At 42.1% G+C, this 27,189-nt stretch overlaps 1 protein-coding gene across 2 annotated transcripts; it reads right to left on the bottom strand.

Moving 5' to 3' along the window:
• Nucleotides 1-519: 519 nt before the first annotated feature.
• LOC307244849 (myosin-7-like) lies at nt 520-27,189 on the bottom strand. 2 transcript variants are annotated; one of them, XM_080020195.1, is made up of 38 exons: nt 11,376-11,517; nt 10,840-11,063; nt 10,479-10,622; nt 10,244-10,400; nt 10,125-10,152; nt 9,913-10,021; nt 9,682-9,774; nt 9,439-9,502; nt 9,160-9,258; nt 8,608-8,711; nt 8,376-8,514; nt 8,162-8,280; nt 7,907-8,056; nt 7,625-7,795; nt 7,193-7,502; nt 7,031-7,095; nt 6,711-6,916; nt 6,441-6,564; nt 6,221-6,357; nt 5,882-6,137; nt 5,550-5,792; nt 5,290-5,466; nt 5,064-5,209; nt 4,896-4,986; nt 4,403-4,792; nt 4,131-4,257; nt 3,934-4,052; nt 3,628-3,824; nt 3,331-3,514; nt 3,078-3,243; nt 2,863-2,987; nt 2,076-2,384; nt 1,787-1,990; nt 1,405-1,701; nt 1,164-1,268; nt 969-1,064; nt 754-888; nt 520-661 (listed from the first exon to the last, which is right to left on the bottom strand). In XM_080020195.1, the coding sequence occupies exons 2-38, from the start codon at nt 11,038-11,040 to the stop codon at nt 641-643; spliced, it is 5,808 nt and encodes a 1,935-aa protein (XP_079876321.1). In that variant the 5' UTR covers nt 11,041-11,063; nt 11,376-11,517; the 3' UTR covers nt 520-640. The 2 variants fall into 2 exon arrangements, with proteins under 2 accessions (XP_079876321.1, XP_079876322.1); XM_080020196.1 differs by lacking the exons at nt 520-661; nt 754-888; nt 969-1,064; ... (33 more) ...; nt 10,840-11,063; nt 11,376-11,517 and adding exons at nt 15,676-15,799; nt 15,963-16,097; nt 16,178-16,273; ... (33 more) ...; nt 26,742-26,953; nt 27,127-27,189.

Genomic DNA, 27,189 nt, shown 5'->3' with positions numbered 1-27,189 from the left:
TTTTCCTTTAATTTGTCGCCCGTTTGTACCACCCCCATGTCTTCTTAATTTTCTTTTTACAAATATCTAAGATGGACAAGCTTATGTGTATTGTATCATAACAGAGTTTTTGAGATGGTTAGGTCCTCCCTGTATCCTATCTAATCAGAGAACATGGGCGCTTAAAAAACCAAGAAGCCTGTGTTTTTGCGCCTATATGTATAGTAAGTCTTCAATTGCATGGGTAATTATATTATTATTTGCAAATACTGGACAAACATTTAACAAATCAACAATGAAGATCCTCTTATTAAAAATTGTTCATTATTCTTTTTTCTATTTTAAATCAAAGAGTTTCCACAGGTGCAGATATAAAGCATCAAGACTTTAAAACGGATGTTTAGAGACTGATGAGTGCCTGATGGTTCGTACTCAAGGACACCTCGCCTGTGAAACCTTGTCCGACAAAAAAAACAAACGGGCTGTGTAACGAGTGGCACAGCAACGTTGGAATTTAAAATAACACAACTCACACAATCCTTTATTTTCAGGCACTCCACTTTTTATTCTTTGTCATTTTGAAGAAGAATAAAGGGAAAAGCTATTTCACTACGATACATTACAGTATGTTACGTAATGTTAAATGGATCATTATCCCAGCTTACTCTTCATCATGTCCTTTCTGGTTTGAAAGAAAAAGACAGAAAATGATGAGACATTTTATCGAATTATGTACTTCATATACATAAACTAAGATAAATTCCACAAACTTACCCTGGAACTTGCATCACGACTCTTGGCCCTAATCTTGTTGACCTGGGACTCAGCTATATCAGCCCTCTCCTCTGCCTCATCCAGCTCATGCTGCAGCTTGCGGAACTTGGTGAGATTGCTGTTGGCTTGTTCCTCCTATGAATTTAATGGCTTGTTTTATGTATATTCAATTGTTTACCCATACAACTGCAATGTAATCAAACGTCTCTACTTACAGCTTCTTCTGAAGTCCTCTTGTATGATTTCACCTTCAACTGCAGTTTGTCTACCAGGTCCTGGAGACGGGCCAAATTCTTGCGGTCCTCCTCAGTCTTGATCAATATCAATTGAAGCAATCATCATTCAGCGTGTGTTAAGATCTTGTACGTTGGGATATATACAGTTACTGATGGTATGTGTTTTAAATATACCTGATAAGTGAGCTCCTTGATGCGCCTCTCATATTTACGAACTCCTTTAATCGAGTCACTGCTTTTCCTCTGCTCAGCTTCTACTTCTGCTTCCAGCTCCCTCACCTATGAAATAAAAGTAGTTTCACTCTCCACCTCTGTAGTGGATATTGAAATAAAGAAGGTTTTTCACTTCAATCTGCAAAGTATCAACTCCTGTTAAAAATTGAATTCTGAACGCAACTAAACCTGAGTAGCATACCCTGCTCTCCAGCTTCTGGACCTGCTTCTTGCCACCTTTCATGGCGATTTGCTCAGCTTCATCCAGGCGGTGCTGCAGGTCCTTGATGGTCTGCTCCATGTTCTTCTTCATGCGCTCCAGGTGAGCACTGGTGTCCTGCTCCTTCTTCAGTTCCTCAGCCATCATGGCAGCATCAGTAATGGCCTTCTTGGCCTTCTCCTCTGCGTTTCTACACTCCTGGACAGCTTCCTCCACTTCATTCTGAAGCTGGACTGTGTCACCCTCAAGCTTCTTCTTCTGGTTCAGCAGGCTGGTGTTCTGTAACCATGAAATGTCTTGTGCCACTCTTGAAATATTTTGAGAAAGTACATCTGTGATAAATGTTATGCTTTATCAGTTTTACCTGAGAGTGGAGCAGCTGAACTCTCTCACTGACATCCAGCAGTTCCTGCTCAGCCAGCTTACGTCCTCGCTCTGTCTGCTCCACCAGAGATCTCAGCTCGTCCAGTTCAGCCTGCAGCAGAGTGTTGCGTCTATCCACGATGGCAATGTTTTCCTTCAGATCATCACTGGCACGAAGAGCGTCATCCAGCTGCAGCTGGGCGTCCTGGCAATACACGTTTTATGTGGTTTACGTGTAGATATATATATATTTTTGCCAAAATACATCCCATTTATGTATCCCATTTAACCTTCAGATGAGCATGGACGCCCTTCAGCTGCTTTTGAGCCTCTGCTGCCTGCCTGTTGGCCTGGCTGAGCTGGATCTCCATCTCATTAAGATCGCCCTCCATCTTCTTCTTCAGTCGCATAGCCTCGTTCCTGCTGCGGGTTTCAGCCTCCAAGGAGCTCTGCAGGGTATCCACTACTCTCTGCTGATTGCGCTTTGATTGCTCCATCTCCTCGTCCTTTTCAGCCAGTTTCCGCTCGATTTCAGCCTTGACCTGATTAAATTCAAGCTGAGCACGAAGGATTTTCCCCTCCTCGTGCTCAAGGGAGGCCTGTTAAGATATAAGTTTGTCATTTCAGGTTTTGCTCATGCTTTTACCTTGAGAAGCAGCAATGTAGTGTAAAATATATTGTCAAATTTTAAAGATTATGGAGGTCATTATATTTAAAATAATGATATAAGTTAATGAGTTATACAGTACAATAAAATGATGTCAACAATATACTTTGTATCTTGTATATTTGAAATCAATGAAAATGTATTGTGCTGGAACACATTAAGATGTTAAATGTTAAGTTGTAAAGGCATTTCGCTGCATATATGTATGAAAGTATGTATGTGACGGATAAACCTCTTGAATCTTGAATCTTGAATCTTAAGGCTGATGAGTAAAATTGTGAAATTATTCTAATATATATTTAGAATTGATCATAATAAGCCCCTGTCCTCACAACACAACTGGATGTGTGCAGTCTGGCAAGGCCAGTTCAGACCTCAGATGGTACATCATAATGTATGTCTTATCTCACCTCAGCTTCCTCCAGAGCAGCTTGTATCTCAGCCTTCTCCTGCTCCAGCTGTTTGCGAGCTTTCTCCAGCTCATGAATGCTCTTTCCTCCCTCACCAAGTTGCTCGGTCAGGTCAGAAATTTCCTCTATTTTAAAATGATTGAAACATGTGTTTCAAATATTTTGTTGGTCTGGTGTATTGTCTTAGTATTTGATATTAGATTCTAGTCTGCTACCTTGGAGGTTCTTGTTCTCTCTCTTCATGGTGTCCAGATGGTCCAGAGATTCCTCATAAGAGTTCTTCAGTTTGAAGAGCTCAGTGCTGAGAGATCTGGCCTCCTTCTGGGAACTTTCCAGCTCACACTGTGACTCCTCATACTTCTGTTTCCACTCCGACAGGACCTGGTTAAATGAAACACCACATTAAATACATATTCAATACAAAACATATATTGAGTATTACCATGTTTGTTCTCATGTTTAAGACACCTTGTCAAAGTTTCTTTGCTTCTTGTCCAAAGCTGCAGCAGCAGCATTCGATCTCTCCACATCCACCATGAGATCCTCAATCTCATTTTGAAGCCTGTGTTTAGTCTTCTCCAGGGAGGAGCATTTAGCATTTACAGCTTCCACTGCTTCTTCTGCATCCTGCAGACGCTGGGCTAGCTTTTTCCTTTATTGGAAAGAAAATATTGACATGAAATGATAAATGGGAATTGCCCGTGTGATGTGAACCCTATGGATTTAGATCTACACTTTTATAGCACAAAGGAGAAAGCTTCTTACTTTGCCTCTTCCAGCTCTTCCGTCCTCTGGATGGCATCAGTTTCATACTTAGTTCTCCACTGAGCTACCTCAGAGTTGGCCTTGGACATACTGCGTTGCAGTTCAGCCTTGGCCTCCTGCTCCTCCTCAAACTGCTCCCTCAGCAGGTCACAGTCATGTCTGGAAGACTGCACCGCGTGGGCAAGTGCATTCTTGGCCTGTTTTGGTCAAAATACACAATTACAAATCTGGTTTCTATTCAAATAAATTGTACTGAATATAGCTGTCTGAGATTGTTGTTACAATTCAATCCATCGCTGTTCATACCTTGACTTCCTCCTCCAGTTGTCTCTTAAGATCTTCAATCTGCTGAGTGTAGGACTGTTTCCCTCTGGTCAACTGAGACACCAGGGAATCCTTCTCCTCCAACTGCCTGGCAAATTCACCTGTTGAGCAAATTGTGATATGGCCATTTAATTTGCAATATTATTTCTAATCCCACACATTACAGAAAGTCTTATTACCATTCTCAGTTTGAAGCTTTGCCTTCTGCATGGTGAAATCATTGATGACACGCTGGCTCTCCTCCGATTTTGTCCTGTATTCAGTCATTTGATCTTCAAAAGTGCGGCACATTTTTTCCAAGTTTGTCTGCAAATAAGGCATGTTTTTGTAATGTCTAGGAACATTTCAAAAAAATACCTCAACTGTCATAATAACGTCTCTAAACTTGTGGAATAATACTATAAGAAACATGATCGTCACTCCGGTCAGTTCCACTGTTGGATATACTCACTTTAGATTTGACGATCTGCTCCATGTTGGAGACCACATCGTCGAGCTCCAGTTTGAGCTCACTCTTCTCTTTCTCCAACTTCTGCTTGACTCTCTGCAAGTTGTCAATCTGATCTCCCAGGTCAGCCACGCTGTCTGCATTTTTCTTCCTCAGAGTGGCGGCGGTAGCTTCGTGCTGCAGAGTGGCCTCTTCAAGGTCTCTGCGCATCTTCTGGAACTCGGCCTCCCTCTTCTTGTTCATCTCAATCTGAGCAGCAGTGGCTCCACCGGCCTCCTCCAGTCTCTCACTGATCTCCTCCAGCTCTCTGGCCAAGTCCGCCCTTTGTTTCTCCACCTTGGCTCGGGCAGCTCGTTCCGACTCCAGCTCTTCTTCCAGCTCCTCGATGCGGGCCTAGAAAATAGTTTTTTGCTCTGTTATTTTTTATTAATTTTGTATATTATTTATTTTAAGAAATCAAAAAAGATATGTCCTATTTTTTGTAGGAGTAAATTACCTGTAGCTCCTTCAGTTTCTTCTGTAGCTGAGCACTTATTGCTTGTTCATCCTCAATCTTGCTGCTGAGTTGGCTGATCTCAAAGTCTTTCCTGTAAAATTAGCAATATTTAAAAAACGTAGTATCGTGTAGGACTGATTGGTAGTTGCTGTCAGTTGTTTTGCTTACTTCTTCAGTCTCTCCTCCATTTGCTGCTTATCATTTTCAAGATCCATTACACTCTCCTGGGCCAATTTTAAATCACCCTCCAGCTTCCTTTTGGCTCGCTCAAGGTCCATCCTCACCTTCTTCTCTTGTTCCAGCGAACCTTCAAGCTGCAATAAAGCATATCAGTTTCAGAGAAAAGCACAAGAGATTCGTGAAGTCTATATGCAGATGCAAATATAATACTTACATCATCAACCTGCTGCTCCAGCTTGGCTTTGGCCTTGGTCAGAGTGTTGACTTTGTCTTCCTCACTCTGCAGGTCGTCCAGCGTTTGCTGATGAGCCTCCTGAAGAGCTTTCTTCTCTTTTGTCAGTTTGGCAATGATCTCATCCAACGCTGCCATTTCCTCAGTCAGGTTTTTAACCTAAAGAACTCTCTAGTCAGTACACTTCAGTATGTCCATTCCATATTTTTATAAGCGTTACTTAGGCGTTAGTTATTAAAGACCTTGTTCTCAGTAGCATGCTTCTCCTTTTCCACTTTAGCCAGAGTGAGCTCCAAGTCGTCAATGTCCTTCTTGAGTTCTGAACACTCATCTTCCAGCTTCCTCTTTTTAGCAGTCAGTTCTGAATTCATCTCCTCCTCATCTTCCAGTCTCTCTGTCAGCTCTTTGGCTTTTGCTTCAAGCTGAATCTTGCTCTTGATCAGACCTTCGCAGCGCTCCTCAGCATCTGAGAGGTTGTCTTGTTCCTACAGATACATTTAACCAGCGTTATCATTCAATGTGTTCAACGTAATGTTTTTTTTATATTTAAATCAAACATCTTAGCTGAACTCACAGATTGGACTTGAAGTTGGAGGTCGTTCTTCTCTTGAAGAAGTGAAACCATTTTCTCCTCCAGTTCCTTCTTGCGGGCTTCGGATTTAGCGTAAGCTTCCTTTAGCTTCAGGAATTCTTCCTTCATATTGGCCATCTCCTTCTCGGTCTCTGCTGATTTCAACAGGGGCTTGATCTTGAAGTACATCTTCATCCAGGGCCAATTTTTGACACCCATGAAGGCACGCACATTCCACTGGATCACTAGAAGGGCATCCCTGTGCATGGTTCAATACTGTTGTTAGATATTTTGGCAAATGAATTTATTTAAAAATTAGAACTACTTCATGAATATTCTAACCTGCGCTCAACGATTTTCTGGAACTCCATTCTGGCAAGTATTCCACGTGCCCTTGATTGAATTCCAGTGATGATGAGAGTGAGACGGTCATCTCTCATCTCCTCAAGAACACCCAGCAGACCAGCTTTGAAGAACACCTGAGTATTTAATTAGATCCAATCATTGAAAGTTAGGTGTCTCAACATTGAAAAGGTTCGCCGGCTTTTTACAAACATCTGACCTTTGTGTGTCCAAATCTGTACTGTTCATGGTCAATGTCGAGTGAACCCAGGAGTTTCTCTGCCGCTTTTTTGTTGTCAATGAACTGTCCCTCTGGGATTGCATTAGGATTTAGAATACGATATCTGAAATATATTATAGATGTGAAAATTAGATTAGTCCATTATCAAAAATCATAATGGAGGTTAAGACTTCCAACGCTTCCAACACAACATCAACACTTGCATGATTTAATACTGTGTTGTTGTGCCGTGACTAATCTTCGTAATACCTTTGTTTGAAGTCGCCGTACTGGATCCTGTTGGGGAAGCCCTTTCTGCAGATCCTGATGCCTTCCAGTACACCGTTACAGCGCAGCTGGTGCATCACCAGGGGATTCTCCATCGCCCCAGGAGTCTTGGTCTCGTTGGGGATCAGGCAGCGCACAAAGTGAGGGTGAGTTGACCTCAGATTGGTCATGAGCTTGTTCAGGTTTTCCTGGGAAAGCAACAGTCAAATTGAATCGCGTCATATGACTGTTGATGATTTCTTTTTCATGTTTCTATATTGCTTGTATGTTCCTAATGTGAACAGATGTCAATGACAACTTACCCTGTGTAATGCAGACACAGTCTGGAAGGAGGACCCTTTCTTCTTTTTGCCTCCACTAGCCGCCTCTGTAAAATGAGAAATGTATTATATGTTCTCTTCTATATGGGCTATATCTAAATATCTTGTGAAATTCAAAACTCTTCAGGAAAAACACTCACGCACCTGAATCGGCACCGGCATAACCAGCAAACAACAAAGCTAACAGCTTGAGGTTTGACTTCTGGTAGAGTCCTACCACCGTCTCATTGAGCGGGTCCTTGTTCTTCACCAGCCAGTTGGTGATGTTATAGTCAACAGTACCAGCGTAGTGAACCAGGGAGAAATGCGCCTCTGGCCTTCCTTTGATAACCCTTGGCTTTTGGAAGTTTGGAGTTTTACCAAGATGATTGTCGTATAACTTGGCTTTAAATGTTGCGTCACTGGCTTTGGGGAACATGCACTCCTCTTCAAGGATGGACATGATACCCATGGGCTACAGAAAAAACATTTTTTAAATGATTAGTTGATCCAACGTTTCATTTCACTGGGAAGAGACACGTCTGTTACTTATCATTGACAGGTACACGTCAAAGGACAAGTTACAGCTGAACCAACCTTCTCAATGAGTTCAATGCAGGCTGCCAAGTCCATGCCAAAGTCAATGAACTCCCACACAATGCCCTCTTTCTTGTACTCCTCTTGCTCCAGCACAAACATGTGATGGTTGAAGAACTGCTGCAGCTTCTCATTAGTGAAGTTGATGCACAGTTGCTCAAATGTGTTGAACTTGAGAGGGAGGTCAAAGGAGAAAAAAAATGATAAAGATGCTCACTGGAAGAAAAAGAGGGGGGAAAAAAACAAGAAAGCTGCATCTTAATAAAAACACTCAACACTCACGTCAAAGATCTCAAACCCAGCGATGTCCAGTACGCCGATGAAGTGCTGGCGTGGTTGCCTGGTGTCCAGAGATTGATTGATTCTCACAACCATCCACAAGAACATCTTCTCATACACTGACTTAGACAGTGCGCCAATCGAGTAGTACACCTAGAGTTTCCAGATTTTCCAAACACACATTAAGCACTATTATGACCATAAACCTTCTTGTGACAATTTTCTAATTTTCTTTACAGCTGACAGTTAATATCTCACCTGCTGTACGTTCTGACCTTTGGTTACCCATTCATTTCCTACTTTCACCCTTGGGTGACACAGACCCTTGATCACATCAGCAGAATTCAGGCCCATCAGGTATGAGGCTTTGTCAATATCTGGTAAGTTGAGTGAGCAATATGTTTGCAGCTTGTTAAATAGACAGCTCAAAAAAGTTAAAACAGACATCATTGATTTTTGCTTAACAACCAACCTTCGGTGCCATCTGCCTCTGCCTGCTCCTCCCTCTGTTTCTGCTTGAACTTCATGTTTCCATAGTGCATGATGGCACCGGTCAGCTTGTAAATGCCGTTTTTCTCCTCTTGGGTGAAGCCCAGCACATCAAAAGCTTCCTAAACAGCATGAATGGTTACAACTACAATAATGTCAAATTATATTTTAGTGGCTGGAGACTTTTTACTTTCTTTACTACTAATTTTACTTACATCAGTAGCCATGAGCTCTTCAGCATCATCGATAGAGGCTACAGTTGTCTGTCCTTGCGAAATGTACTGGTAGTCATAGGGGTTGGTGGTGATCAGCAGCATCTCTGGAAAACCAAGAATGAATTACCTTTTTAAAATTACAGGTATCGCCCTCAAAAATGTTAACTGACATATTTGGGCTTCTACATCTGACAGTGAAAGAGCGCTTATGATAGTTACATAGGTTTAACATATCAGTCCAGAGTAATTTTAAATGAGGCATATTATAATAACTAGTGCATTCCGGTCAAAATGTACTACGTTCTAAGATATTTGAATGGCACAGTTTAACAAAATGGCAATGATTTAGTTCTAATTGCACCAAATTAGTCACTGCACGTCCTTGGGTCCCCAGCAATGCACCCGCCAAGTGTGAAGTAGATCGGATGAATGTTGTTGAATGTTGTTGATATAGTCGAAAGACATACAGGCAGACTGATACCTGCCTTTATAGTTCGATTTATGTCTTTGTTTGCTCGTGGTATATGGAATACTTAGTAATGAAATATTTACCAAGGAGCTCTGGTTTCTTCTGAGACAGAATCTGGTAGAAGATGTGGTAGTCTCTTTCAGCCTTAAGCTGGAAGGTGACGCGGGACTTTTCCAACAGGTCTGCACAATAAAGGAAAGCGAACACTGTTTCGACAAAAATGGCAATATATATTTCATTTTTGTTCCACTTTGACGCCAAAACCCTTTGAAATGGAACAAAGTTGGATGTTGGTGTTTTCCACTTCCCATTCTGACTCCCATCTTAAACCGCTTAATGCTGCGCCCTCCTTCCCGACTTACAAGTTTCAATGTCAGCTGATGACAGCTTCCCACTCACTCCAAAATGAATTCGGATGAATTTCCCCTGTAGACGAGAAGAAAAATGGGACCGCAGTTAGGTTTCACATAATGAATATCATCACTTTATTCAGTGCTTCAAGCTCACCTACAATACATATTCATATAAATACAAATAGATAGACAAGTGTTCCCAATGTTCTCTTGCAGTTAATATTTTGTTTATCCATCGTAAAGTGTACTTACAAATCTGGAGGAGTTGTCATTCCTGATGGTTTTGGCATTACCAAAAGCCTCCAGAGCGGGGTTGGCCTGAATGATTTGATCTTCCAGGGTGCCCTGTGTATAAACAGACATTTCAGCACACCTTTTGTCCATGCAACGCCAACATACAACCAACGGTGGAGCTTCATTTTCGTATGTAATACATCTTTAGATATTTAGTTTTATTAACCTATTTGCATATCTCTTTGCTACCTTTTTATCGGAGCCTGAAGCTTCCTTTTTCCCAGACACAGCCGCGATACTGGCAAAGTACTGGATGACTCTCTTGGTGTTCACAGTCTTCCCAGCACCGGATTCTCCGCTGCATTGGTAATTGCGATATTTGAGACGTGTTATCCATGCTTTGAAATTATGTTTTAAAACTTGAATGTCAGTTTGTGCTTCTTTTTTTTTTTTAGACTCACGTGATCAGGACAGACTGGTTTTCCCTGTCTGTCAGGAGGGGGGGTAAATATAGATATGGTATAAACTACTAAACTCAAGCAATGAAATGCACTATTTGATGAGTCTAAACTGTATTTACCTGACAGCATGTACTGGTAGGCGTTGTCGGAGATGGAGAAGATGTGAGGAGGAGCTTCACTCCTCTTCTTGCCTCTGTAGGCATTGACCACCGACTGATCGTACACTGGCAGCCACTTGTAGGGGTTGACGGTCACGCAGAACAGCCCTGAGTAGGTCTGTGAAGGAAGACCTTGTCTCATCAGTCAAGGGTCTCATTTAGGGAAAATATCTCCACGTCGGTTGGTGCCACTCACGTAGATCATCCAGGCTGCATAACGCTCTTTGAGGTTGAACAGCACGGCAGGCTCGTGGAGGAAGGTGAACATCGCCATGTCCTCAATTTTATCGTACTTCGGCGGGTTCTGCGGGTGGACGTCAATCTCCTTCACGGTTATTGTCTGATGATTGGACAAAGTCAATTTGGTCAATCATTGGTAAGTGGGTCAAAGCCATCGTAGAGATTTCAAACACCATTTCTTACCGATGATTATTTTATTTACAACCTCATCAAACAGGTAGGGACATATGGTCTATTTAGTTCTATGCAAACAAGAATGGCAAAAAGGCTCAATATCCACTGCAACAATGATGATTGTTTTGGGTGTCGTGCTGTACCTTTCCATTCTCAGTGTCAGCGGTGACTTTGTCCCCATCTCGACTGACGATCTTGGCTTTGACGTACTCGCACTCAGTGTCAGGCACAAAGCATTCCTTCTTCATGTCAAAGGGTCGCGTCTGAGCCTCCAAGCGCTCCCTGTCGGACTTTCTCAGAAACGGGGCGGCCGTCCCGAATTCCTCCATTGCGACGTCTCCCATTGTTACACCTGCAGGGATCTACTCTAGGAGGGTGCCACACACAAGAAGATCGTCCCCTGTCCACATTTTTTTTTTGTTGTTTTTTTTACATCAAAATTTAAAGCTAGAAACTGTATTCTATGAGTCAAATGAGTCATGAAAGGAAAATTCCAGGTTAAGAAAGTAAAAGTCCTGCCATGTTTTTGCTCCAGCCAGGCACTGATCAGCCGGTTCCACTCAGCAGTTGGACACCTCCGCATGGCTGACTCTAAACCCCGGAGTGAAATTGTACCTGGAATTTCTACCTTGGATAAAAGCAGAAAAAAAAAATTTCAATCATAGAAGGATGAACCTACCTGATGTTACGAGGGTTCCGGGGCTCCTTTGACGTGGGAAGTTTCCCGTAGTGAAGCCTCAAAAGAGAAACTAAAAATGAAGTGGCCCGCTTGCTGTGTTGCACCCGGTGCCACCCAGCGTCTTCCTTCCAGGCCGTCCACTGTCCGATGGTTTGGTTTGAGTCTCCTCCCCACGCTTCCCTCTTTATATAAGGTTGTGTTAATCCAAACATAGAGAGTCAGGAATTTGCATCTGCATACCATTTTAAAAACGAGATTAGAGGCGTGGGCAAGAAAGACATATGAGATCTGTCGTTCAACAAGGAGAGAGGAGGAGTTCAACACCGAGCACATTTTTAGCAATCACTCAGCATTGCATCTCCTGATTTGGACCTCAGATCCCTCGATTGCAGCTGGATTCTCTTGGGAAATGTTCCACCAATGCCCTTCACTCTTTTTTTTATCAGTGTGAGGTTGTATTACACCGGCACACACGCGGTTAAACTTTTAATTCACTTTATTTATTATTTTAACTGAATACAATTAGAAGGTGATTCTCTTTTTTTTTTTTTTTTTTTTTTTCCAGTCCAGCAGCTGTTACTTTCATATGTCATCCAAATTCCCGCACATACTTCAGTGCAGCACGGATTGCAACACATCATCTTCCCAAAGCAGCTTTGTGTCTTTAAGGAGTCGTTAAATGAACTTAAATGTAATATGTATTTCTTTTTTAGCAGTAACACTACACTGTTAATCTAGACATTTGTATCCTGACTGGATAGAATTACATTTGTATTTATTTGTATTTATTATTTCTCTGTATTGTGTCATCTTCCTTTCATTATCGTATTATTGACAATGACAACATCGTGTTCATTTACTATGTAAATAATCATCATAAAAAAATAATAATTTCAAAAAACAAGTATTGTTTTACTAATTGAACACAAAATTGATAAAAAAAAAAAAAAAAAACTACCAATGATAAAAAAAAGAAAGTAAAAAGACGAATAACACCTCAGTAAAAGACATAAATACATTTTTAAAGACCATGTATTTATTATCTGAGAAGAAGCGTCCTCTTACGGAAGATCTGATCCCACTCTTAACAGTCTAATGACATGGTGAGGTAAAAAAAAAAAAAGTAATAAGGTGCTGAGCAGAGGGGCAGCGGGTCTTGGATTTACAACTCCTTAGCGGCCACGGGTCAAGATAGCTGTCGAGTAGTTTGCTTGCGTATCCGGTGAACGCTCGAGGTGTCTACAAGGTGTTAATATGGTCCTACAGCGTGTACATCACGGGAGAAGGCGCTTCACCCGTCACAGGGCACGCCGCGGGCCCCCCCGTTTACATTTAACCTCTTTGACCCTCACAACTCCACACCTTATGTTGAGAGTGGCGGCTCTAACCTTGAGGTTCATAACTGAGCTTCCAGGGTGCGACATTCCACTCTATGTTCGGAGTCCCATTCTCAGCTGTCTTACACCCTCATTGCAGAGATGGTTTGGCTCCGATTGAACGTCATGACTTCTCACCTCTTGTTTTTCTGTGCCTGCAGACAGACAAACTGTTTTCAGGTGACGCGGACAGCCACCCGGGCGGGATGCAGATGAGCTGTATCTCAGCAAAGACTTGGATTTACTACAGTGAATATAGCGGTGGATAGATTGATATAGTTTGATCTATCATTTCTGGTTTGAACATACACTGATCAGCCACAACATTTAAACCACCACTAAAAACAATTCATACAATTAATAAATAATGTGTAGCTCTCCCTTGTGGCGCCAGAACAGCTCTGACCCGTCAATGCAAGGACTCCACAGGACCTCCCAAGGTGTCCTGTGGTATCTGGCACCAGGACGTTAGCAGCAGATCCTTTTAAGTCCTGGAGGTTGTGAGGTGGGGCCCCCATGAATCGGGCTTGTTGTTCCAGCACATCCCACAGATGCTCCATCAGACCCTAACCCCGGCCACCCACATGATGTAGAAGAAAACATGACTCATCAGACCAGGCCTCCTTCTTCCATTGCTCCATGCTCCAGTACTGATGCTTACATAGCCATTGTAGGTTCTATGGTGTCAGCATGGACACTCTGATGCGCAGCAAGCTGTGATGCACTGTGTGACACCATTCTATCATAGCCAGCATCAACATTTTCAGCAATTTGTGCTACACCAGCTCTTCTGTGGGATCGGACCTACGGTGGCCCTGAAAGCTCAACGCACTGCAACTTAACAAAACACAAGCAAATTATGAAAAACACAACCGCAGAACCACATTACGGAAGTGAGCCACACTGGATGCACTGATTTATCTGCCATGAAATATAATAAGCAAAATTATTTAGTGTCTGTAATTATATATTAGAATTTATACAAGTAACAACCTGGAGCTGCAACTATCACGGACCAGTCGCGCCACGCAAGACCACCGTGTCTAAATCCTCCATCTCCTTCCTCCACGCAATTAATAAATAGAAAAAAAATGACTTTTATATCAATCCACAGTTTTTATTTAAGACATTTAGGTGCGATGTTCCAGAGAAAACAGACGAACAAACTGAGCAGAATCACTTCCTGAAATGATCCGTTCGTCAGTCAGTTCAGTTGAGCTCTCAGTCAGTTTGGAGCATTGAGTGAATCCCACTTTTCACCCAAAACATTTGAATCGTTCCCTAACTTAGAAGTTGTTTTCTCTGGAACATCGCACTTAAATGTCTTAAATAAAAACGTTGTTTTCTGTTGATGCATTTGTGTTCTTCGTAATTTGCTTGTGTTTTTTTCTATTTGCATGTGTTTTCTTAAGTTGCAGTGCGTTGAGTTCTGAGGGCCACCGTAGAGACCAGACGGCTAGACTTCGCTCCCCATGTGCTTCAATGAGCCCCATGGGCGCCCGTGACCCCATCATCAGTTCACCGCTTGTCCTTCCTTGGACTTTAGGTGGGTACTAATCACTGCATACCGGTAACACTCCACAAGACCTGCTGTTTTGGAGATGTTCTGACCCACTCGTCCAGCCATCACAATGTGGTCCTTGTCAAAGTGGCTCAGATCCTTACGCTTGCCCATTTTTCCTGCTTCCAACACATCAACTTCAACAACTGACTGTTCACTTGCTGCCTAATATATCCCTTGACAGCTGCCATTGGTATAAGATGAGCAATGTTAATCACGTTACCTATCAGTGGTTTTAATGTTGTGGCTGATCAGTGTATTCCTTTTATGGTTTTAGCATAAGACTTGGATTCATCTCTTTACAGCATGCATGATGTAGATGTAGTCAAACCTTAAAAACAATTCTCCTGTATCATAGGAGCAGATTTAATGAGCCCCTAAAATATGAGCTTTGCGAGCTTGCGCCCTTTCTGAGCAACGGTATTTAACACCATAGTGCTGGAGAGTCTTTTTATAACTCAAGTCATGAGGAGTCCACACCTTGCTCGCTGGCGGTATCAATATTGTTGGACGAGTTCCCATCCACAGCCGTTGGGACCGAGTGCCTTCACCAAGTCAGCGTTGCCAGAAAGAACAGTAGACGGCTATTGTGTCCAACTCATCTCTTATTGTTTGTATCTTGTCCCAAATGTAGGTCTGACTTGGAAATAACTGAATTTCAGTTTCTATATGATAAAAAGGTTGTTGGTGGCAGGTCATGCTTTTTTGATTTATAAAAAAAATACTTATACATTTTTTAAATTATTATTTAAATGGTTCATTTTGTTGTGTGAATGTATTTGCCATTTGTAGATTTAATTATGGTAAAAACTGAAATGATGAATAAACTGTGAGATTCCTCCTCTTTTTATGAAAAAAAAAAAAAAAATAGTTTAACACCCCACCAACATATAATGCACATATTCAAAAGTATCTACTAAATTGACAGCATGCAAATCGAGCTCAATATGTTAATCTGCAGCATAAGCTGACTTTAAAATATTTTTTAGCTTTACTGCTTTACACGCACCGAGGGTTACTGAGGTAGTCAGGAAACGACCTAGTGGTAGTGGCAATATTCACCAAGCGTGGTGGATATTGTGGGGCTGTCATTGCTGACACGTCCTTTCAGCATTGAGTGGGTGTTGGGAACAGTGCCAGGGCATTTGAGGTTGGAGCTATATGGCTCTCATGACTTCACAAAATACTATGTACATACCGTATATATATATATATATATATACAGTAAAAAGCAACTCCCAAGAAAGAATATCTCCACCTCATGAAAAAAGTTCCCAAAAAGTATTTCTTTATGACTATCATAATTTATCTCAGACACTAAGACACAAATAAATGAGACCCCAAAAACATATGCAGACGCAGGTTCAGTTTTGAATTTGCTTCATTTTTTTAATTTTGCATAGTTCCATGTAATATATAGAGAGGAAGGCGCTCTCAAGAATTTCAGTGAGGCATGTGATACTCTCTCACTCTTCATCATGTCCTTTCTGTGAACCGGAAAGCAGACAATGAGTGTATTGCGAGTATAAAGTTTTATATATAAAATGCCTGTTAATGAATAAACTAAATTGAGTTAACTGAAATAAGTAGCTGGCAACTACAAACAAGCAAAATGTCGCAGATACGGGTACCATTACCACCATCACTGACCTTACCACCAGCATCACGACTCTTGGCTCTCATCTTGTTGACCTGGGACTCAGCTATATCAGCCCTCTCCTCTGCCTCATCCAGCTCATGCTGCAGCTTGCGGAACTTGGTGAGATTGCTGTTGGCTTGTTCCTCCTATGAATTTAATGGCTTGTTTTATGTATATTCAATTGTTTACCCATACAACTGCAATGTAATCAAACGTCTCTACTTACAGCTTCTTCTGAAGTCCTCTTGTATGATTTCACCTTCAACTGCAGTTTGTCTACCAGGTCCTGGAGACGGGCCAAATTCTTGCGGTCCTCCTCAGTCTTGATCAATATCAATTGAAGCAATCATCATTCAGCGTGTGTTAAGATCTTGTACGTTGGGATGTGATGATGGTATGTGTTTTAAATATACCTGATAAGTGAGCTCCTTGATGCGCCTCTCATATTTACGAACTCCTTTAACGGAGTCACTGCCTTTCCTCTGCTCAGCATCGACTTCTGCTTCCAGCTCCCTCACCTATGAAATAAAAGTAGTTTCACTCTCCACCTCTGTAGTGGATATTGAGATAAAGAAGGTTTTTCACTTCAATCTGCAAAGTATCAAAAAAAAGTTTTAAAAATCGAATTCTGAATGCAACTAAACCTTAGTAGCATACCCTGCTCTCCAGCTTCTGGACCTGCTTCTTGCCACCTTTCATGGCGATTTGCTCAGCTTCATCCAGGCGGTGCTGCAGGTCCTTGATGGTCTGCTCCATGTTCTTCTTCATGCGCTCCAGGTGAGCGCTGGTGTCCTGCTCCTTCTTCAGTTCCTCAGCCATCATGGCAGCATCAGTAATGGCCTTCTTGGCCTTCTCCTCTGCGTTTCTACACTCCTGGACAGCTTCCTCCACTTCATTCTGAAGCTGGACTGTGTCACCCTCAAGCTTCTTCTTCTGGTTCAGCAGGCTGGTGTTCTGTAACCATGAAATGTCTTGTGCCACTCTTGAAATATTTTGAGAAAGTACATCTGTGATAAATGTTATGCTTTATCAGTTTTACCTGAGAGTGGAGCAGCTGAACTCTCTCACTGACATCCAGCAGTTCCTGCTCAGCCAGCTTACGTCCTCGCTCTGTCTGCTCCACCAGAGATCTCAGCTCGTCCAGTTCAGCCTGCAGCAGAGTGTTGCGTCTATCCACGATGGCAATGTTCTCCTTCAGATCATCACTGGCACGAAGAGCGTCATCCAGCTGCAGCTGGGCGTCCTGGCAATACACGTTTTATGTGGTTTACGTGTAGATATATATATATTTTTGCCAAAATACATCCCATTTATGTATCCCATTTAACCTTCAGATGAGCATGGACGCCCTTCAGCTGCTTTTGAGCCTCTGCTGCCTGCCTGTTGGCCTGGCTGAGCTGGATCTCCATCTCATTAAGATCGCCCTCCATCTTCTTCTTCAGTCGCATAGCCTCGTTCCTGCTGCGGGTTTCAGCCTCCAAGGAGCTCTGCAGGGTATCCACTACTCTCTGCTGATTGCGCTTTGACTGCTCCATCTCCTCGTCCTTTTCAGCCAGTTTCCGCTCGATTTCGGCCTTGACCTGGTTAAACTCCAGCTGAGCTCTTAGGATCTTGCCCTCCTCATGTTCCAAAGAACCCTGTTTTTGAAAAAAAAAAAAAAAAAAAAAAAATGGTTACATATTTTAAAATGGTAAAGATGAAGGACTTGCCACATAACAATATTTAATCTAGCATATTTAGTGTCACCTCAGCTTCCTCCAGAGCAGCTTGTATCTCAGCCTTCTCCTGCTCCAGCTGTTTGCGAGCTTTCTCCAGCTCATGAATGCTCTTTCCTCCCTCACCAATTTGCTCGGTCAGGTCAGAAATTTCCTCTATTTTGAAACGATTGAAACATGTGTTTCAAATATTTTGTTGGTCTGGTGTATTGTCTTAGTATTTGATATTAGATTCTAGTCTGCTACCTTGGAGGTTCTTGTTCTCCCTCTTCATGGTGTCCAGATGGTCCAGAGATTCCTCATAAGAGTTCTTCAGTTTGAAGAGCTCAGTGCTGAGAGATCTGGCCTCCTTCTGGGAACTTTCCAGCTCAGTCTGTGACTCCTCATACTTCTGTTTCCACTCAGACAGGACCTGGTTACATGAAACACCACATTAAATACATAATCAATATAAAAACATATATTGAGTATTACCATGTTTGTTCTCATGTTTAAGACACCTTGTCAAAGTTTCTTTGCTTTTTGTCCAGAGCTGCAGCAGCAGCATTCGATCTCTCCACATCCACCATGAGATCCTCAATCTCATTTTGAAGCCTGTGTTTAGTCTTCTCCAGGGAGGAGCATTTAGCATTTACAGCTTCTACTGCTTCTTCTGCATCCTGCAGACGCTGGGCTAGCTTTTTCCTTTATTGTAAAGAAAATATTGACATGAAATGATGAATGGGAATTGCCCGTGTGATGTGAACCCTATGGATTTAGATCTACACTTTTATAGCACAAAGGAGAAAGCTTCTTACTTTGCCTCTTCCAGCTCTTCCGTCCTCTGGATGGCATCAGTTTCATACTTAGTTCTCCACTGAGCTACCTCAGAGTTGGCCTTGGACATACTGCGTTGCAGTTCAGCCTTGGCCTCCTGCTCCTCCTCAAACTGCTCCCTCAGCAGGTCACAGTCATGTCTGGAAGACTGCACCGCGTGGGCAAGTGCATTCTTGGCCTGTTTTGGTCAAAATACGCTTTAACATCAGTTGTACTAAACATAGCTGCCTGACATTCTCTAAAATTCAACCCATTGATAATCGTACCTTGACTTCCTCCTCCAGTTGTCTCTTAAGATCTTCAATCTGCTGAGTGTAGGACTGTTTCCCTCTGGTCAACTGAGACACCAGGGAATCCTTCTCCTCCAACTGCCTGGCAAATTCACCTGTTGAGCAAATTGTGATATGGCCATTTAATTTGCAATATTATTTCTAATCCCACACATTACAGAAAGTCTTATTACCATTCTCAGTTTGAAGCTTTGCCTTCTGCATGGTGAAATCATTGATGACACGCTGGCTCTCCTCCGATTTTGTCCTGTATTCAGTCATTTGATCTTCAAAAGTGCGGCACATTTTTTCCAAGTTTGTCTGCAAATAAGGCATGTTTTTGTAATGTCTAGGAACATTTCAAAAAAATACCTCAACTGTCATAATAACGTCTCTAAACTTGTGGAATAATACTATAAGAAACATGATCGTCACTCCGGTCAGTTCCACTGTTGGATATACTCACTTTAGATTTGACGATCTGCTCCATGTTGGAGACCACATCGTCGAGCTCCAGTTTGAGCTCACTCTTCTCTTTCTCCAACTTCTGCTTGACTCTCTGCAAGTTGTCAATCTGATCTCCCAGGTCAGCCACGCTGTCTGCATTTTTCTTCCTCAGAGTGGCGGCGGTAGCTTCGTGCTGCAGAGTGGCCTCTTCAAGGTCTCTGCGCATCTTCTGGAACTCGGCCTCCCTCTTCTTGTTCATCTCAATCTGGGCAGCAGTGGCTCCACCGGCCTCCTCCAGTCTCTCACTGATCTCCTCCAGCTCTCTGGCCAAGTCCGCCCTCTGTTTCTCCACCTTGGCTCGGGCAGCTCGCTCAGACTCCAGCTCTTCCTCAAGCTCCTCAATGCGGGCCTAAGCGGTAGTTTTTTTTCGAAGGACACAAACTTAGTTTGCTAATTCACAGCACTTATTTGGTTTATATTTCCACATTGGAATGCTTCAGCATCATTAATTTACCTGCAGCTCCTTAAGTTTCTTCTGAAGTTGGGCCCCCACTGCCTGTTCATCTTCAATCTTGCTGGTCAGTTGGCTTATCTCAAAGTCTTTTCTTTAGAAAATAAAAACAATTATTTTTAGGCAGTTTTTAAATAAGATTTTCTTTCAAAAAATTTTTTATTTTTTTTTATCAGATCCTTACTTTTTCAGCCTCTCTTCAAGTTGCTGCTTGTCGTTCTCCAGGTCCATTAGACTTTCCTGGCTCAGTTTAAAATCTCCCTCCAGCTTTCTCTTGGCTCGCTCAAGGTCCATCCTCACCTTCTTCTCATGTTCCAGAGAACCCTCAAGCTGAAATAAAGCAGATCATTTTTCCATCCTTTTATTTATTTCAACAATAAATTCATACGATACTCAGTCTTACAATAAAGACATAAGAATAAGAAGACATAAGAACAGAAATGTTCTGATCGATTTATGCACAAATCCCTCCTCATATTTTGGCATAGGTTGAATGTAACTCCTAAATTGTAAATAGCAGAAACATTCTTCTATCTACAATTCCAGTCCTGAGTTGTGAAAAAGAGTCATGTCCCACCTAGACAGAGATGTTGCATTGTGGCATGACATGTTTCCAAAACATCGCCAAAACCAAACCTAAACAGAATTGTGCCACATCGGGATTACATATTGATCCATTTTCTCAAAGTGCCTACAAAAGTTTCTGACAATAAAGTTACTCTTAATCCGGAGATCCGCAGATGAATTTTGGAGAAAACTACAAGATATTCGAGTCGATATGCAGATGTAAATGTATTACTCACATCATCAACCTGCTGCTCCAGCTTGGTTTTGGCCTTGGTCAGAGTGTTGACTTTGTCTTCCTCACTCTGCAGGTCGTCCAGCGTTTGCTGATGAGCCTCCTGAAGAGCCTTCTTCTCTTTTGTCAGTTTGGCAATGATCTCATCCAACGCTGCCATTTCCTCAGTCAGGTTTTTAACCTAAAGAACTCTCTAGTCAGTACACTTCAGTATGTCAATTCCATATTTTTATAAGCGTTACTTAAGCGTTAGTTATTAAAGACCTTGTTCTCAGTAGCATGCTTCTCCTTTTCCACTTTAGCCAGAGTGAGCTCCAAGTCATCAATGTCCTTCTTTAGTTCTGAACACTCATCTTCCAGCTTCCTCTTCTTAGCAGTCAGTTCTGAATTCATCTCCTCCTCATCTTCCAGTCTCTCTGTCAGCTCTTTGGCTTTTGCTTCAAGCTGAATCTTGCTCTTGATCAGACCTTCGCAGCGCTCCTCAGCATCTGAGAGGTTGTCTTGTTCCTACAGATACATTTAACCAGCGTTATCATTCAATGTGTTCAACGTAATGTTTTTTTTATATTTAAATCAAACATCTTAGCTGAACTCACAGATTGGACTTGAAGTTGGAGGTCGTTCTTCTCTTGAAGAAGTGAAACCATTTTCTCCTCCAGTTCCTTCTTGCGGGCTTCGGATTTAGCGTAAGCTTCCTTTAGCTTCAGGAATTCTTCCTTCATATTGGCCATCTCCTTCTCGGTCTCTGCTGATTTCAACAGGGGCTTGATCTTGAAGTACATCTTCATCCAGGGCCAATTTTTGACACCCATGAAGGCACGCACATTCCACTGGATCACCAGTAAGGAATCCCTTTTGACACAATTGAATATCATTACAATTTCCTTCATCTCTATTATGACCTCGAAAATTTGAGTGCACACTGGAATGCCATACCTTCGCTCAACAATTTTCTGGAACTCAATTCTGGCAAGTATTCCACGCGCTCTTGCTTGAAGTCCAGTGATGATGAGAGCGAGACGGTCATCTCTCATCTCCTCAAGAACACCCAAGAGACCAGCCTTGAAGAACACCTTGTGAATGCACAAAGAGTTATTAATTAAACTTTTAAACTTTAAGTATTAAAGTATTAAGTATTAAGTATTAAACTTTTAAGTAGTAGGTTGTTGTTGTTTTTTGCTTTTTTTTTTTTCAAAATAAATACCTTAGTATGTCCTAATCTGTACTGCTCATGGTCAATATCCAGAGAGCCCAACAGTTTTTCTGCTGCTTTCTTATTGTCAATGAACTGTCCCTCGGGGATTGCATTAGGATTTAGAATACGATATCTGAAATATATTATAGATGTGAAAATTAGATTAGTCCATTATCAAAAATCATAATGGAGGTTAAGACTTCCAACGCTTCCAACACAACATCAACACTTGCATGATTTGATACTGTGTTGTTGTGCCGTGACTTATCTTCGTAATACCTTTGTTTGAAGTCGCCGTACTGGATCCTGTTGGGGAAGCCCTTTCTGCAGATCCTGATGCCTTCCAGTACACCGTTACAGCGCAGCTGGTGCATCACCAGAGGATTCTCCATCGCCCCAGGAGTCTTGGTCTCGTTGGGGATCAGGCAGCGCACAAAGTGAGGGTGAGTTGACCTCAGATTGGTCATGAGCTTGTTCAGGTTTTCCTGTGAGAATAAATATTTTCTATTAATGGACTGACTTGGTAAAATAAGTATTTTCTCAGTCAAAATAAATAAAGGTGAGGAAAAATGCATCTGATGCTCAACACATGTAAATATGCAAACTGAGTATTGTTGTTTTAATCTTTAAATCTATTTTTTTTCAAACAATATTTACCCTGTGTAATGCAGATACGGTCTGGAAGGAGGAACCCTTCTTCTTTGCGCCCTTTCCTCCTTTGCCACCTGATTCCTGGCCTGTATAGAAAGTGTCATTCTTATGTTCAGTTTTACCGGGGTGTCTAATGCTGACATTATTGGACATATTTAAAGTTTCATTGTGAGTATACCTGACTCTGCACCAGCATAACCAATGAAGAGGTTGGCCAAAACCTTGAGGTTTGACTTCTGGTAGAGTCCGACCACCGTCTCATTGAGCGGGTCCTTGTTCTTCACCAGCCAGTTGGTGATGTTATAGTCAACAGTACCAGCGTAGTGAACCAGGGAGAAATGTGCCTCTGGCCTTCCTTTGATAACCCTTGGCTTTTGGAAGTTTGAAGTTTTACCAAGGTGATTGTCGTATAACTTGGCCTTAAACGTCGCGTCACTGGCTTTGGGGAACATGCACTCCTCTTCAAGGATGGACATGATACCCATGGGCTGTGGCAATCAAAAGAGAAGGATGAATGAATCTTCCCACTGCTCAAGTCACCCTTTCGAATTGTGGACTGTTCGATGTACTTTGAAGAAATGCAAGTAAGAAAAATACCAACCTTCTCAATGAGTTCAATGCAGGCTGCCAAGTCCATGCCAAAGTCAATGAACTCCCACACAATGCCCTCTTTCTTGTACTCCTCTTGCTCCAGCACAAACATGTGATGGTTGAAGAACTGCTGCAGCTTCTCATTAGTGAAGTTGATGCACAGTTGCTCAAATGTGTTGAACTTGAGAGGGAGGTCAAAGGAGAAAAAAAATGATAAAGATGCTCACTGGAAGAAAAAGAGGGGGGAAAAAAACAAGAAAGCTGCATCTTAATAAAAACACTCAACACTCACGTCAAAGATCTCAAACCCAGCGATGTCCAGTACGCCGATGAAGTGCTGGCGTGGTTGCTTGGTGTCCAGAGATTGATTGATTCTCACAACCATCCACAGGAACATCTTCTCATACACTGACTTAGACAGTGCGCCAATCGAGTAGTACACCTACATAAATAGACTCATGTCAAATGTATTATTTTTAAGTTAATAATATTATATATAATAATGGGTTTTTTTTGTGCTCACCAATGGGCATGAACTAATTTCCAAGTAGAATATACCCAAGTTGCAAAAATAGGTGGAAGGACTGACCTGCTGTACACTCTGACCTTTGGTGACCCACTCATTTCCTACTTTGACTCTGGGGTGGCAAAGGCCCTTGATCACGTCAGCAGAGTTCAAGCCCATAAGATACGAAGCCTTGTCAACATCTGCAAAAAGAAGACATTTTCGTCTCAGCCAAATTAAATTCTGGGGCTTGTTGTTGTAATCCGCCCAACACAGACAATTTTAGGGATTTCTGCTTGAACCCTTACGTGCCCTCCCATCGGCAGTGATAACAAACAGCGTGTTTCAACTTTTTGTTGATAACTTCTCACTTAGAAAGCACATAGAAGGAAGTGGAACATGTGTATGTGCATATGTATACAGGTAGTCCTCACTTAAAGACCTACCCGTTTAACCGCCGTTCAGACTTGCGACCAGCTCGCTTACCAGTCTGTATTGTACGCTGTGTACAATACCACGGTGTCTCAGTGTCAAGCATCTCATCGTGCATCAGTCTTTATATACTATATATACTATATACACTATATATACTTTATACCCTATATACACTATATACACTATATATATACTATATACACTATATACACTATATATACTATATACACTATATATACTATATATACTATATATACTACAAGCACTCTATATACTATATATACTATATACACTATATATACTATATACACTATATACACTATATATACTATATACACTATATACACTATATATACTATAAACACTATATATACCAGCCATGCCCCCTTACCATGAAATAACACGGGTCTTCGCTTATCGACCAATTCGCTTAATGACCTGGTGCTAGGAACGGACCTCAGTCGCTAGGTGTGGAGCACCTGTATTATTATATAACATATTTTAGCAACCCTGTTCAAAATGTTCAAACTGTGTTATTGATGTGTTAATTGTTAGCGTGTCGCGGGCTTAGATTCTCAAGGAAGTGGGGGGAGAGAGACCGGAAGTGAGAAATGAGAGCCATTGTTTATGAGCGAGCGGGTCTAATCGTCGGCGTGGTTACGGCCGACTATAGCCTATTCTGTTATTCAATAAATGCACTGGACTACTGCATTATCACCCCTTGTGTTTATTCGAAGTGTTGAGCGGTACGCTGCAATATGTAGAGTCTGTAGATTCACTAGCTCTCTATTTTGTCTTATATTTTTGGCTCCTGGCAGCTATAGAGTTTTTTGAATTGGTGAAATTATTAATCGGACTCGGAGCTGAGTTTGTGCTGGAAAAGTCGTTCCATGCCTTAGGGGTTGGAAAGTTGCCTTTGCTTAACCAAACAAAGGCAAATGTGAATGACAAAAGAAAAGTCAAAAAAAAAAAAAAGACCTCAGACGGTTTAAGCCCATATTTTAGTTTGAATTTTTATATTCTCACCTTCGGTGCCATCTGCCTCTGCCTGCTCCTCCCTCTGTTTCTGCTTAAACTTCATGTTTCCATAGTGCATTATGGCACCGGTCAGCTTGTAAATGGAATTTTTCTCCTCTTGGGTGAAGCCCAGCACGTCATAAGCCTCCTGCAATAGAATCGGTAGTTTATTTTATTTGTGTATTTTAACTGAAATGGACGATGTAGGGTTGGATGAATCGTTGAACCAGCAGTGCCTGAGTAAGACACTGCGTATGTCTCACATCAGTGGCCATGAGCTCATCAGAATCGTTTATAGAAGTGACACTAATTTCTCCTTGGGAGATAAAAGCGTAGTCGTAGGGGTTGGAAGTGATGAGCAGCATCTCTAGAGAAAAACAAAGTTAGAAATATAGTTACTTATTATGTATTTTGTAGTTTGGTATATAGTGGTGGACCTCAACAGCTCTAGCCTAAGGATCCAGATATTTCCTTCCTCCTTAAGTAATCCACAGTATTTTTTGCAATATTTTCCATTTTGTACATTTTGTTTTTACTCACCCAGGAGTTCTGGTTTCTTTTGGGACAGAATCTGGTAGAAAATGTGATAGTCCCTTTCGGCCTTAAGCTGGAAGGTGACACGTGACTTCTCCAGCAGATCTTGCAGGAAGTGGACATCAGTTAATATTGGCAATGCTTCGCCAGGATTGCCTTGAAATTCTCTTTTAAATCAATGAGGGTGTTGGACTTACATGTTTCAATATCGGCTGAGGACAATTTCCCGCTCACTCCGAAATGAATTCGAATGAATTTACCCTGTTGCGGGAAGACATTTGTGTTTTCACACCAGCGTGGCATAACGTGGTCTAAGCCCTGCATCTTTAACGTCAACGAGACTTACAAATCTCGAGGAGTTGTCGTTTCTGATGGTCTTGGCATTCCCAAAAGCCTCCAGAGCGGGGTTGGCCTGAATGATTTGATCCTCCAGTGTTCCCTGGATTTTTTTATGAAAAGTACAATAACATCAAATCGAGGCCTACATAAAGAAATTGGTCTTTTTTCCTGATTTTTTGACATCTTGACACCTTTTTATCCGCTGCAACGTCCTTTTTTCCCGTGACGGCCGCAATACTGGCAAAGTACTGGATGACTCTCTTGGTGTTCACAGTCTTCCCGGCACCGGATTCTCCACTAGGGATGAATGCAATTGCAAGGCTTAAACTGTATTAAGGCATAGAAGTCTATATTGAATCTCAGAATGATGTACTCACGTGATCAAGACAGACTGGTTTTCCCTGTCTGTTGGAAGGAAGGAAAATCATTGTCCACAGTTATTCACTTCTCAAATTGTCCCCAGGATTCAAAGAAATTCACATGAAAACAAACAAATTGTCTCTCACCCGTCAGCATGTACTGGTAGGCGTTGTCGGAGATGGAGAAGATGTGAGGAGGAGCTTCACTCCTCTTCTTGCCTCTGTAGGCATTGACCACCGACTGATCGTACACTGGCAGCCACTTGTAGGGGTTGACGGTCACGCAGAACAGCCCTGAGTAGGTCTGTGAAGGAAGACCTTGACTCATCAGTCAAGGGTCTCATTTAGGGAAAATATCTCCACATCGGTTGGTGCCACTCACGTAGATCATCCAGGCTGCGTAACGCTCTTTGAGGTTGAACAGCACGGCAGGCTCGTGGAGGAAGGTGAACATCGCCATGTCCTCAATTTTATCGAACTTCGGCGGGTTCTGCGGGTGGACGTCAATCTCCTTCACAGTTACTGTCTGAAATTAGAGTAAAGGCTTAATGTGGAGGCTACATATGGATTTTGGGCAATTGGGCTTTGTATTCTCTTAATACCATACCTTCCCAAATTCAGTTTCAGCGGTGGCTTTGTCCCCATCTCTGCTGACTATTCTGGCTTTGACATACTCTATCTCCGGGTCAGGTACAAAACATTCCTTCTTCATGTCAAAAGGCCGAGTCTGGGCCTCCAGACGCTCCTTATCTGACTTACGCAGAAAGGGAGCAGCGACCCCAAACTCCGCCATAAGGGCGTCGCAAGCCATCCTGGGATCTATGCGACAAAAATGTAAGAATTTGCATAAGAACGTTCAGCCGCCTTCCTGCACAAAGCACTCTAATGAGCAGTGTATCTGAACAAGTTTGAAAGTACATTCAGTTTTTGTGATACTAATCAGACTGGAAATGCCCTTTCCCTTAAGTTTTCCAAAAAGCACATCTTCTTACCTGTGTTTCAATCCCTTTGTTGATGAGCAGCCTCCTCTGACAGTGTTCCTTGGAGACTCTCTT

This window comes from Zeus faber (assembly GCF_960531495.2).
Source record: "Zeus faber genome assembly, chromosome: 19".
NCBI classification, from domain to species: domain Eukaryota; kingdom Metazoa; phylum Chordata; class Actinopteri; order Zeiformes; family Zeidae; genus Zeus; species Zeus faber.
The sequence above is the reverse complement of the archived record's forward strand: the minus strand, read 5'-3'. Positions and strand labels throughout refer to the sequence as shown.

Coding starts and splice junctions, on each gene's coding strand:
- LOC307244849 (XM_080020196.1), bottom strand. CDS start 26,945: ATGGCTTGCGACGCCCTTATGGCGGAGTTTGGGGTCGCTGCTCCCTTT. Junction 21,837..21,982: donor TACGGCGACTTCAAACAAAG/GTATTACGAAGA, acceptor AATATATTTCAG/ATATCGTATTCTAAATCCTA. Junction 18,351..18,463: donor GAAGAGCTGGAAGAGGCAAA/GTAAGAAGCTTT, acceptor TTTACAATAAAG/GAAAAAGCTAGCCCAGCGTC.